The sequence below is a fragment of the Salvelinus sp. IW2-2015 genome, linkage group LG8, assembly GCF_002910315.2.
Source record: "Salvelinus sp. IW2-2015 linkage group LG8, ASM291031v2, whole genome shotgun sequence".
Lineage (NCBI taxonomy): Eukaryota > Metazoa > Chordata > Actinopteri > Salmoniformes > Salmonidae > Salvelinus > Salvelinus sp. IW2-2015.
Genome location: NC_036848.1, coordinates 28,558,431 through 28,572,618, shown reverse-complemented (window position 1 = coordinate 28,572,618; position 14,188 = coordinate 28,558,431). Strand labels below are relative to the sequence as shown.

The 14,188-nt window shown below is 43.1% G+C and overlaps 1 protein-coding gene across 2 annotated transcripts in view; it reads left to right on the top strand.

The window, feature by feature from the left end:
- LOC111967681 (ETS translocation variant 4-like) overlaps window positions 1-11,386 on the top strand; it is a 40,221-nt gene extending 28,835 nt beyond the window's left edge. For both annotated transcript variants that reach the window (XM_070444844.1, XM_023992917.2), the window contains 5 exons: window positions 2,302-2,370; window positions 3,202-3,249; window positions 5,169-5,341; window positions 9,411-9,512; window positions 9,766-11,386. In XM_070444844.1, the coding sequence (XP_070300945.1) occupies window positions 2,302-2,370; window positions 3,202-3,249; window positions 5,169-5,341; window positions 9,411-9,512; window positions 9,766-9,993 (620 nt within the window). In that variant the 3' untranslated portion in view covers window positions 9,994-11,386. The remainder of the gene's footprint in view (window positions 1-2,301; window positions 2,371-3,201; window positions 3,250-5,168; window positions 5,342-9,410; window positions 9,513-9,765) is intronic.
- The last annotated feature ends 2,802 nt before the right edge of the window (window positions 11,387-14,188 follow it).

Here is a 14,188-nt window from a genome sequence, read left to right as displayed (position 1 = left end):
TACAGTATGAGAATGTTTTGACTGTCAGCAATCCCTGTAGTATAAATAGTCTATCTATAATGAATAGCTAATGTTTTTTTTTTGGAGAGAAGCTAATCTCTAATGGAAGTCGCCGAGCATCATTCCTCCCTGACAAATCAACACACTGAACACTGCAAAACATACCCAAACTAATCCTATGTCACTCAAAAGAACATGTAGGCCTTCTGTAGGACGTAGGATGTATACAACCCAATTACCTACGCATTGAAATGTTATGTACATATTGCTTTGTGGCTTTTGCTCTCGGTCCTACAAAAGTTCCTTTGAGCCAACCTGTGTATGGCTAACCTTCGAAAACAAAATGTCCAAAAACAGACACTTCTATATCTACAACAAGACTTTTTCCCTACCCCCTCTCTACCTCCAAACTCCTCCTTTCAACTCCCTGACACTTTGTAAAAAAAGGTCTCTGACTCTTGTCTGTAATTCTGTTTTTTTTCCCCCTCCTCTACACTCCTCCCGGCTCCCTCTCGCCGCTCGCTCGTCTCACCGAAAGGAAGGCAGAGGAATTTCATTGAGAAAATGGAGGGCACTGGAAAGACTAGAGTCCCCAGTGGAGCACTCTGGGGTGTTGGGTTGCAACAGCGGTTTCCTTTCTGCAGGCAGATGAACTCATAATGGAAAAATGAGCGTGGCCGCAGTAACTCGAACCTCTCACTGGCTGGGATGTGGAGGGGAGGGGTGAGGGGAGGGGGAAGGAGAAGGTGGGGGTAGCTATGGGCCTTGGCAACAACAAACTGAGAACCAGCCCTACCACCACAGCACAGCCCCAAAGCCCTGGCGGTTCCCTTTAAGCAGTGCTAGGATGCAAACACAAGGGCTGGAAATGCAATACGGTGTATAAGTGACGTACGGCATGGATGTTGTGCATATAAGTGACAGTCAACTGGGAGCAGAGCTGTCTTTGTCGTGTTTCCCTTGGGTCTTATGGGCACAGTGGACAAACACAGCTACAAAGTGAGCCTCCCGGCGCTGAAACCCGCATACCTCTCAATACAATAAGACCGACGATCTAAATTCTTTGGACTTTTTTATGTTTTGATAGAAGCCGGACAGTGCTCAGAAAGTTCAACTTGGTGCTTGAAGGAATCGGACAGTCTTAGAGGAAATAAAAAGGACGTCTGTGGATAAACTGGACTCTGTTGGTAGGAGGAGGAGGAGTTGAGGGGGCTGGTGGGCCTGCCTGAGTGTTGTGCCACAAATAAGAGCTGGCCAGCTATTTTGCCTGCTCAGACATTCTATCACAAGGACCTCCATAGTCCTAATGTGACCAAATCAAAATGATAGATAAATGCGCCACTAGGCCTTAGGCAGTTATGTGGTTCAGGCTTGCGAATAAAGTATTTTTTACATTTACATTTCCGTCTCGTAAAATAATGTGTGCCTACAAAAGCTAGCTACACCAGCCAGCACACAATTGACACTGGTGCTATCGCCTCAAATCTCCCCATCACTGGCTGGCAGTGATATTATTTACAGTGTGATAGAGTGCTGGCCCGGGAATGAAGAGTCTGATTTCCCCCAGTGACATCTTATCAGAGCCACAGCACTGCAACTGAATTCCCCAGGAGTGAGTCACCAAACTCACCACACTACTGAGGTGCAGGAGACTAGAGCTTCACCCACTCTTGCCTGCTCTTGCCATTCAGCCACTCATACAAACAAACACACAGATGCATGTGCATGCACTCACTCACACATGCACACATACACTATACTGTATATGAGATGAGACCAGGTCGTCACCAACCGGACCACAACCATTAGCAATAAGGAGAAACATCCACCACCCACCCCTGATTAGAGAGGTTTTCAATTTATACAACTTCAGGACATAGAAATGTGATAAAACATTTGATTAGGGATTGATAGATATACAAAGATCTCGTCCATTTGCGCTGTGGCTGGTTGTAAGGGTGTGTCCAGTTACTGACCTGTATTACAAATGTCAGGTGGATAGACAGAGTGCTGACACCTCAGACTCACCATTCTCTACCACTGTACTACACTATACTGCTGCTCCTCACTAGGTGCTTACTCATGGCCTAAAAATACTTTCGAGGACAGGTGATATTATGACAAATGAAGGTTTTGTCCTTGCAGGGCTCGAGGCGATCAAACCAAAATATGCACATTAATACTCTCTCTCCCTGTGGACATTGGCCTGGTATTTATAGTGAGGAAGAAAACCCATCTGTACATTGAGAAAGTTTACACTGCATTGAGCAATAGGTGTATGCTTGTGTTTCTGTCCTGCAGACGTGCCTGGATGTCCTTCAATGTACCACCACAGCGAGGGGTACCCCAACCCCCAGCACAACAATGAAGGTAAGCAAAAACTCTGGTAACTAGGTTATATGAATAATGACATGTCAGAAGCATGTATAAACCCTTCATAGATACTTCATAGACACGTATGACTAATGTTATAATGCATTATGACTGCAGCATGTTTTTTTTTACATGCATGCCTTATAGATGGGAGGGGTATACTACATGTACCGAATCTCCCTCTCCCATTTTTTTTCATTTAAATGAGGCCTTGCTACCGGTTGTAGCATTGCGGTCATAGGCTAACCAGCCCAGTGTCCGTATTTCCATTGGCTAACCGGAGGTGTCGCTATGTTTCCATTGGCAGAGGCTCTGGCCTTTTCCTGCCTCAAGGATCTCTGCATAAACATTTCTACTGGAAAAAGCCTGTGTATTTTTCCTTGAGAAAAGAAAAACACTCCTCCTCTTCACTCCCTTTGTTTGTCACACCATTCTAGCTATTGTCCAGGATCATTTCTTCAATGAGTGAGAACTCAGGAACTACACTTGAACAGCCATTCCCAAGACAGACTGTATTATTAAGGATCATCAGAGTATTAAACACTTCAAATAAAATATTAAAACAAAAGGAAGATGGAGTCCTTTTGAGATATTCACATGAAGGAATCCTCCGCTTCTCACTAAGTACTCTACTCATTTGTGTTGAGGTGGATAAGTACATCCAATAAAGAGTGTACTCCTCTCAACCACTTCAACATGTGTCATGGGCGAATTCACCATATTCATACTCGTTCATTTTGCCATGATGTGATTCAAGATTCGGCATACAAGTTAAAGCCACACAAGACAACTTGAAGAACTAATTATAACACCTGTCTTGTTTTACAGGCTATCTCTTTGAAAACGACTCCTGTGTCGTTCCGGAGAAATTCGAAGGTGAGCCTTACAACTTGCTATCTACTGTCCAGAAGTCAGCTCAAGACACAGAGCCTAAAACTCGCACACTCCAATCCACTTCAATAGGTGTCACTGAGATCAGATAATGGTTATGGGTGATGGCACCGTTCTCCATAGGAGAGAAACAGAATCCATTCAATCAAATCACGTGTCTCTCCGTTTGGTATCAGCACACTATAAGTGCCAATAGTATCAGATAGAGTGTCGCTGACTGAACAATAAGCTTTAGAGTTTTTTTTTGTTGCGTGACAGGCTCTTGGTTGGAGCTGAGTTAGCGGGTTTTGTTTCCCCGTACGTGAGGTAGGGACCAGGCTCCTGTGTCATGGAGAGCAAGGTGACAGTCAGTTTCCCATTGTGCGCTGGGGGGTGATTGACGTGAGGGGAGAGCCTGAGGGCTACTGCACAGGTTGAACCAGCGAAACACACTGAGTTAGAGCACCATTTACTTACAGCGGCTTGCCCCAAGTTCCCACACATACGGTGCTTATCCAATTAGACTTACCCCCCCACCAGTGGGTCACCACTGTTTTATGTTAATGTTGCCTCTAGTGTTATTGTGTTTCCATCAGGAGTGTGACACTTTTTATTTATTTTATTTAACTAGGCAAGTCAGTAAAGAACATATTCTTATTTACAATGACGGCCTACCAAAAGGCAAAAGGCCTCCTGCTGGGACGGGGGGCTGGGATTATTAAAAACATATATACAATATAAATATAAGACAAAAGATCTCAACGAGACAACACAACACTACATAAAGAGAGATATAAGACAACAACATAGCAAGGCAGCAACACAAGACAACACAGCATGGTAGCAACACAACATAACAACAACATGGTAGCAACACAGCATGGTAGCAACACAACATAACAACAACATGGTAGCAACACAGCATGGTAGCAGCACAAAACATGGTACAAACATTATTGGGCACAGTCAACAGCACAAAGGTCAAGAAGGTAGAGACAACAATACATCACACAAAGCAGCCACAACTGTCAGTAAAAGTGTCCATGATTCAGTCTTTGAATGAAGAGATTGAGACAAAACTGTCCAGTTTGAGTGTTTGTTGCAGCTCGTTCCAGTCGCTAGCTGCAGCGAACTGAAAAGACGAGCGACCCAGGGATGTGTGTGCTTCGGGGACCTTTAACGAATGTGACTGGCAGAACGGGTGTTGTATGTGGAGGATGAGGGCTGCAGTAGCTATCTCAGATAGGGGGGAGTGAGGCCTAAGAGGGTTTTATAAATAAGCATCAACCGGTGGGTCTTGCGACGGGTATACAGAGATGACCAGTTAACAGAGGAGTATAGAGTGCAGTGATGTGTCCTATAAGGAGCATTGGTGGCAAACTAAAGACTCGCGGCGAGCAGAAGCAACAACCTCCGCATCATTCAAGACTGTTGCTTTGTGAGAAGGTGTTGAATAAAGTTCACAGTTAGCCGCTGCTATGTAAATGAAAGCTGAAAAGTACCCAGGGCCTTGCCTTAAAGTCAGAGCAGGTCCGCCGGAACCGTGACCCAGTGAGACACAGGTACCGGCCCGCATAGATGGAAACCCCAAAAAATAGGATAAAACACTGAGGTAAATCCTCAGTGGAAATGCACCATCATGGTACTCATCCGCACCATTCCCTGATTCTCAAGATAATCAACTTATCAACTATCCCTCACATGGTTGCAGTTACTACAGTGTCTTAAGCATGTCAAGACAGCCATTGATTGGACTCAACCCAAAATGACAGTCTTATCCATATCCTATTAGTAATGGTAAACAAGCTTTGCCCACATTACCATGCTTGTTAGTAGTGGTCCTATGTCAATGGTAGCTGCCTACTTCCTTAAACCAGCCTGAGCCTACAGCCTAGTCCAACCTCCGGTGTCCCTATCCTCTCCAGGTGAGGTGAAGCAGGAGGGGGGTAGCGTGTTTCGTGATGGGGCCCCCTACCAGCGCCGGGGATCCCTGCAACTCTGGCAGTTCCTGGTGGCCCTGCTGGATGACCCGGGCAATGCCCACTTTATCGCCTGGACCGGCCGCGGCATGGAGTTCAAACTCATCGAGCCTGAGGAGGTAAGGCCCAACCTACAAGTCGAAGATCTAGAGTAACTACAGTAAGGACATCTCTAGTGGAGCTATATCTACAGTAACAAAATGTATCATGTCCTGTTTGGAAAGAATTGTTAGAACAAGGCTAAGTTCGCTTGTTTGGGAGGTCAGAGACAGACATAAGAGGTATTTAATGCGGATTGTGCCTTGTAATGGCATCTCCCAATTTGGGATCTTTGCTCTTTGTTCAGAAACATTATAGGCTTAACCATTAGAAGTATGTGCTGCAGTGTCAGACGTAAGAGGTATTTAAAGGGGCAATCTGCAGTTGCTACATTCCTTTCTGGACTTATAAATGAATATGGACCCATTGAGTCTTGAATAATTTAACTTATAAACGCCTCATGAGCTTAGTTCAACTGTCGTACCACATCAGAACCCAAAATACAAGCCTGTTTTACTCCAATGTTTGTAAACACTGTAAATGTAAAAATGTTAAAAACACTACCCACATGAAAAAAATACTAGCGTATACAATGTTTAAATACCATAGTATTATTCACTGTAGTGTTTTTACAGACTTTACTGTAGTATTTACAGTTTACTAGAATATATACTGAACAAAAAAATACATTATTATCTTGGCAAAGGAGAAATGCTCACTAACAGGGACATAAACAAATGTGTGCACAACATTTGAGAGAAATTAGCTTTTTGAGCATATGGAACATTTCTGGGATCTTTTATTTCAGATCAAGAAACATGGGACCAACACTTTACATGTTGCATTTATATTTCTGTTCAGTACAAATACTGTAGTAAGAAAAAAACTGTAGTACAGCGCCTTCCGAAGGTATTCATATCACTTGACTTATTCCACAGTTTTGTTACAGCCTGAATTCAAAATAGATTTTAAAAAATCTCACCCATCTACACACAATACCCCATAATGACAAAGTGAAAACATGTTTTTAGAAATGTTAACAGATTTTCTCAAGCTCTGTTACGTTAGATGGGGAACGGTGGTGAACAGCAATCTTCAAGTCTTTCCACAGATTTTCAATTCCGGGCCACCATAGACTTTCACATACTTGTTCTGAAATCATTCCAGATTTGCTGGCTGTATGCATGGGGTCATTGTCCTGTTGGAAAGTAAATATTCGCCCCAGTCTTAGGTCATTTGCACTCTGAAGCAGGTTCTCATCCAGGGTTTACCTGTATTTGGCTCCATTCATTGATCCCTCTATCCTTACCAGTCTCCCAGTCCTTGCAGTCGAAAAGCATCCCCATAGCATGGTGCTGAAACCACCATGCTTCACGGTAGGGATGGTGTTAGGTGGGCACTTCTTTTAGCTTATGCTCTCAGTCTTTCACGTGCCTTTTTGCAAACTCCAGGCGTGCTCATGTACCTTTTTCCTCAGGGGTGGCTTCCATCAGGCCGTTCTCCCATAAAGCCCAGATTGGTGAAGTGCTTTAGAGATTGTTTTCCTTCTGGCAAGTTCTCCCATCTCAGCCAATTCATTTTGTACGAAGGACCAAGGATATACAGTGTGTCTCATCACAATTCTATCTCGGAGATCTACAAACACCTTCTTGGACTTCATGGTATAGTCTCTGCTCTGACATGCACTGTCAACTGTGGGGTTTTATATAGGCAGGTGTTTCTTTCTGAAACATGTCCAAACAATTGAATTGGCCACAGGTGGACTCCAATCAAGTTGTAGTGACATCTTAAGGATGATCAAAGGAATTATGAGCATTAGAGCAAATGGGTATGAATATTTATATTTCTGTATTTAATTTTCAATAAATTAGCAAAAACGTCTAAAAACATGTTCTCTGTCATTATGGGGTAACGTGTGTAGACGGGTGACACATTTTTGGGGGAGTTCAGGCTGTAACACCAAACATGTGGAATAAGTCAAGTGGTATGAATACTTTCTGAAGGCACTGTATATACTATAGTGTATTATAGTATACTGTAGTATGGACTGTAGTACTTGCTGTAGAGTTTTTGCTGACATTACTGTAGTATTTACTATAGGTTTTTTGTTTTATTATCTTTGACATAGCGAAGAAAACCTACTGGACAAAATACTTGAAAGAGCAAATTTTCCCAATCTGTAGCTGGGTAGAACTTAGGTCTTAACGGACAGTTCAGAGGTCTTGCTCTTTTGATAACCTGTAGGGAACACAATATATGATATATTATTGGCATTTAGGTTTCTCACTTATGGGTGGCACAAATTTGGATATGTGGCGGGGAATGGGCAGGGTATATGCAAATTAAATACTGTAGTGTTTTTGCAGACATTACTGTAGGATTTACTGTAGTGTTTCTGCAAACATTACTGTAGTGTTTTTGTGGTAAGTAGTATTTACTATAGTATTCTACAGTATACTACAACATTCTCTAGTAAGTACTACACATGTTATAGGTATACTAGTGTTTAGTATAGTGTTCTACAGTTTACTACATAATTCTATAGTAAGTACTGTAGTATTCTATAGTAAACTGTAGTATTTTTGAATGTGGGTCTATAGCCTCAAAACGTGGCTAACACGTCATTTTGATATCATAGCTCTGTCTATGAATTTGAGAGTGGTTGGATTTCTCCAACCCCAGCTTTTTTTACCAAAACAGGGGAGAGGAGTACACTTTGTTATTGTTTCAAGCACTGATTGCCCCTTTAACGCTGATTGAGCATTCTCTAGAATAAGGTTTCAATGTTTGAGATTGCTCCCCCCTCCACCCTTCGAAACCATCTCTGGGGCCATGCACTGATCTAAACTGCCAGTTACCCATTAACCTCCATGCATTATTTACCACACGTAATAACAGGAGATACACACACACAAAATGGAAGATGAGCTCCACCACCTCATATTCACTCCATATCACCTATAAATAAATGGACTGGTTGAGAGATGCTTTTGAAGTTGAGCTGTTGACTTGAAGTTTATTCAAAACAGATGACTGAATTTACAAGACATTTATAAAACATTCTGATACAATGATGCTTCCATTATCTGGCTACTGTACATAAATAATTCATACTACAAGAGCAGCTAAGGTTGAGTGTCCACTCAGGATCAGAGAGAGTAGTCTGCTCAGGGAAATCAGCATTCCCTAAACCCCTAAGTCAGGAGTCTACTACGCCTTCTCTACGTGTCCTCTATCTACACTCAAGTCTTCCTATAGTGACCAGGCTGTTTGTCATCAACACGCGGTTCCATTCTGGTCTCGTTTGGAGATGTGCGAGACATTTCGTAGGTATCGGAATTAGCAGGCTGTCAGTGGGGAGTTCAACTTGAGGTTGAGACAATATTTCACGATGCTGCCTCTATGACAACCTGGCACCAGGCTCATTTCACTGCGCACACTGTGGGACTCTGGTTGCATTAAAAAGTGGTGATGGGTTATATAAAAAGGAAGTGAATCCACATGTGGGGACTTTTGACATGACGAGCCAGTTAGCTCAGAGAAAGAGCCTCAAAACTGGTCACCGAGGCTCCCCTAGTGGTGGCATTGGAGATTTGCAGGCAGAAGGAAGAAAAAAGGTGTTGTTCCCTCCAGGGCAAATTTTTTGTAATTCATTCCTATTGGCTCCAGCAGCTTTTCCCCTAGGATTTGTTTCTGCAGTGGTGGCAAGGGTAGCGGCCGGGGGAGGCTAACATTACTACGAGCGTTAGCACAGTTATATGCTAGCTATTCCATTGCGCAATGACATGCTAGCTGTTCCCATAGACTTCCAGTCATTGAGCCAACGACTATCCATTTAAAAGTGCGTCTCCGCAAAAATACATATATAGCCCCCACAAAAAATTGGGCAGAGGGGGCAACAATTAAGCAGCGGTGTGCCGCCCCTGCTAAATTAATATAGGGAAACACTGCTCCAGAGAGCAAGTCCTCACTCCATCTGACCTTAATCCATAAAATAATATGATAGGACTGTTCTTTGGCAGATGCTAAAAACTTTGTCTCCTTTAATGTGTGTTCATTCACCCGTGAAGAGCAGAGGGCCTGGAGCTGAACAGTCCCAGATGTAACCACCTCTTGCTCTTCTCCCTCCCTCGTTCCATCTCTCCTCAGGTGGCCAGGCTCTGGGGCATGCAGAAGAACCGTCCAGCCATGAACTATGACAAGCTCAGTCGCTCTCTGCGTTATTACTACGAGAAGGGAATTATGCAGAAGGTACAAACTAAGGCATTTATAAACCTAGCTGTACAATATGCTTTATTCAGTAGTTCAAATGTGTCTCAGAGCGATGGGTCTGCCTATCATATGGTTGGCTCTTCCATTTAATTCAGAAGCAATGTTTTACATTAAAATGGCTAATGTGTATATCTGATTCATTTGATTAGATTTGTTCGACACTTGCATTAGTATAACGACACCGACTAATGAGCATATCTAACAAAGGAATTCCTTTCCTTCGTATTTCCAGGTGGCAGGGGAGCGCTATGTTTACAAGTTTGTGTGCGAGCCCGAGGCTCTCATCTCTCTGGCCTTCCCCGACAACCAGCGGCCCAGCCTGAAGGCAGAGTTTGAGCGCTACGTCAACGAGGAGGACACTGTGCCCCTGTCCCACATGGACGAGGGGGCCTCCTACCCCACTGAACAAGCCCCACCAAACATGGGCGCCCAGCCATACTCCAAAGGTTACATGTACTAATGCCACCACCCCACCCCCTATCCTCTCTGTCGGGGGTTGGCAACAGGCGGCCCGTGGGCCAAAACCGACCGACAAGCGTTTTTTTTTTTGAGGGGGGGCCAAAAGTTTTGGGGTTTTCGTTTTGTCAAAGCCTAAAATCACCAGGAATTCAGCCCAACATTTGTTTAATTTAGGACATTTGTTCCCAAGTATTCCCACAAAAAAAAAAAAAGAGGTGATAATGTCTCAAGGTATGATAGTGTAATCAAGGTATGAAAGTTTTTTTTTTTTTCAAATACAATCTCTTTTTGGGCTTAGTTGTGGTCAATTTGCAGTGTACAAATTATTATGTTCCGGCCCCCCCGACCATCCGCTCCGGAAAAAAATCGGCCCGTGGCTGAATCTAATCTAGTTGCCTACCCCGGCCCCTGCACCTATTGCACATGCCCACCCCATCCACTTGTATATAAAAAGGCTATGGTGTTTCTTTGAGTTTAAGAGCTGCATTCCTCTCACTTCTGAGGCCTATTTAATCCATACACATGACTGTGGTTAGAGAGATTGCTTAATAAAAGACACAATATTACTACTACTATGTGCCAAGACATATATTCTTTCTCTGATAACATTGTGACAGATTTGGAATGGCTACACAGAGGGAGAAGGGGTGTTATTTCAACGCATGGAGTAATTTACAGTATAAATCATGAGCACGAAAATCAGTTAATCAAACTTCAGCCTATGGGAGACTCTCAATTGCATACTCCTCGCGTCCTCTCTCCTCTGGCTTTCTCATCCAATGGGTTTTGAGGGGAGTACGCGAGGAGTATGCAATTGAGATTTTCCCAAAGTCGTTGACAAAAGAGCACATGCATTTCCGACCTCACATGCTGACATTATCAGTGGTCACACCTTATGTGAACTAGGAAACATGATTACTACGAAGGTTCTTATAGGTCAGAATGTTCTGCTCCTAATACAGTGCATTCGTAAAGTATTCAGACCCCTTTTCCACTTTGTTACATTACAGCCTTAATCTAAAAATACTTAAATGTTTTCCTCATTAATCTACACACAATACCCCATAATGACAAAGCAAAAACATGTTTTTAGAAATGTTTGCAAATGTATTAAAAATGTAAAAAAAACAGACACACTACTGGTCAAAAGTTTTAGAACACCTACTCATTCAAGGGTTTTTCTTTATTTTTTACTATTTTCTACATTGTAGAGTAATAGTGAAGACATGAAATAACATATGGAATCATGTAGTAAACAAAAAAGTGTTAAACAAATAAAATAGCCATCCTTTGCCTTGATGACAGCTTTGCACTCTTGACATTCTCTCAACCAGCTTCATGAGGTACTCACCTGGAATGCATCTTAATAAACATGTGCCTTCTTAAACGTTAAATTTGTGGAATTTCTTTCCTTCTTAATGCGTTTGAGCCAATCAGTTGTGTTGTGACAAGGTAGGGGTGGTATACAGAAGATAGGGCTATTTGATAAAATACCAAGTCCATATTATGGCAAGAACAGCTCAAATAAGCAAAGAGAAACGACAGTCCATCATTACTTTAAGTCATGAAGGTCAGTCAATACGGAAAATTTGAGTGCAGTGCAGTCGCAAAAACCATCAAGCACTATGATGAAACTGGCTCTCATGAGGACCGACACAGGAATGGAAGACCCAGAATTACCTCTGCTGCAGAGGATAAGTTCATTAGTTACCAGCCTCAGAAATTGCAGCCCAAATAAATGCTTCACAGAGTTCAAGTAACAGACACATCTCAACATCAACTTTTCAGAGGAGACTGAATCAGACCTTCATGGTCGAATTGCTGCAAAGAAACCACTACTAAAAGGACACCAATAAGAATAAGAGACTCGCTTGGGCCAAGAAACACAGGCAATGGACATTAGACCGGTGGAAATCTGTCCTTTGGTCTGAAGTCCAAATTGGAGAATTTTGGTTCCAACCGCCGTGTCTATGAGACGCAGTGTGGGTGAACGGATGATCTCCGCATGTGGATTTCCCACCATAAAGCATGGAGGAGCAGGTGTGATGGTGTGGGGGTGCTTTACTGGTGACACTGTCTGTGATTTATTTAGAGTTCAACGAACACTTAAACAGCATGGCTACCACAGCATTCTGCAGCGATACACCATCCCATCTGGTTTGGGCTTAGTGGGACTATCATTTGTTTTTCAGCAGGACAATGACCCAACACACCTTCAGGCTGTGTGAGGGTTATTCTACCAAGGAGAGTGATGGAGTGCTGCATCAGATGAGCTGGCCTCCACAATCCCCCGACCTTAACCAAATTGAGATGGTTTGGGATGAGTCAGACGGCAGAGTGAAGGAAAAGCAGCCAACAAGTGCTCAGCATATGTGGGAACTCCTTCAAGACTGTTGGAAAAGCATTCTAGGTGATGCTGGTTGAGAGAATGCCAAGAGTGTGCAAAGCTGTTATCAAGGCAAAGGGTGTCTATTTGAAGAACCTCATAAAATACATATAAATACTTTATTGGTCATGATTCCATATATGTTAATTCATCATTTTGATGTCTTTACTATTATCTACAATGTAGAAAATAGTAAAAAAAAAAAAAAAAAACTTGAATGAGTAGGTGTTCTACAACCTTTGACTGGTAGTGTACCTTATTTAAGTATTCAGACCCTTTGCCAAGAGTCTCAAAATTGAGCTCAGGTGCATCCTGTTTCCATTGATCATCCTTGGGATGTTTCTACAACTTGATTGGAGTCCACCTGTGGTAAAATCAATTGATTGGACATGATTTGGAAAGGCACACACTATATAAGGTCCCACAATTGACAGTGCATGTCAGAGAAAAAACCAAGCCATAAGGTCAAACAAATTGTCCGTAGAGCTCCGAGACAGGATTGTGTCGCGGCACAGATCTTGGGAAGGGTACCAAAACATTTCTGCAGCATTGAAGGTCCCCAAGAACACAGTGGCCTCCATCATTCTTAAATATAAATAGTTTGAAACCACCGCCCTGCCAAACGGAGCAATCGGGGGAGAAGGGCCTTGGTCAGGGAGGTGACTAAGAACCCGATGGTCAATATGAAAGAGCTCCAGAGTTCCTCTGTGGAGATGGAAGAACCTTCCAGAAGGACAACCATCTCTGCAGCACTCCACCAATCAGGCCTTTATGGTAGAGAGGCCAGACGGAAGCCACTCCTCAGTGAAAGGTACATGACAGCCCATTGGAGTTTGCCAAAAGGCACCTATAGGACTCTCAGACCATGACAAACAAGATGCTCTGGTCTGATGAAACCAAGATTGAACTCTTTGGCCTGAATGCCATGCGTCACGTCACGTCTGGAGGAAAGCTGGCACCATCCCTATGGTGAAGCATGGTGGTGGCAGCATCATGCTGTGGGAATGTTTTTCAGTGGCAGGGGAGACTAGTCAGGATCGAGTGAAAGATGAACGGAACAAATTACAGCGAGATCCTTGATGGAAACCTGCTCCAGAGTGCTCAGTACCTCAGACTGGGTCAAAGGTTTACCTTCCAACAGGACAATGACCCTAAGCACACAGTCAAAACAACGCAGGAGTGGCTTCGGGACAAGTCTCAATATCCTCGAGTGGCCCAACCAGAGCCCAGACTTGAACCCAATCGAACATATCTGGAGAGACCTGAAAATAGCTGTGCAGCGACGCTCCCCATCCAACCAGACAGAGCTTGAGAGGATTTGCAGAGAAGAATGGGAGAAACTCCCCAAATACAGGTGTGCCAAGATTGTAGCGTCATACCCAAGACGACTCGAGGCTGTAATCTCTGCCAAAGGTGCTTCAACAAAGTAGTGAGTAAAGGGTTTGAATACTTATGTAAATGTTATTTCTAAAACATTTCTAAAAACCTGTTTCTGCTTTGTCATTATGTGGTATTGTGCATAGATGAGGGAAAAAACGATTTAATCAATTTTAGAATACGGCTGTAACGTAACGAAATGTGGAAAAAGTCAAGGGGTCTGAATACTTTCCAAATGCACTGTATCTGCACACAGCCGTAATGGGACACCTTAACATTCATAAATTAAAATCAGTTGACTTTTGAAAATCAGTTGACTACTTTTGTAGTTCTGCAAGGGTCAATTCTGTCTGTACTATCCTTTCCATTCCTATCATTGGCGGACCAAGACAGTTTAATTATAACAGCAACAAGACAAAAACAGCAGACATGA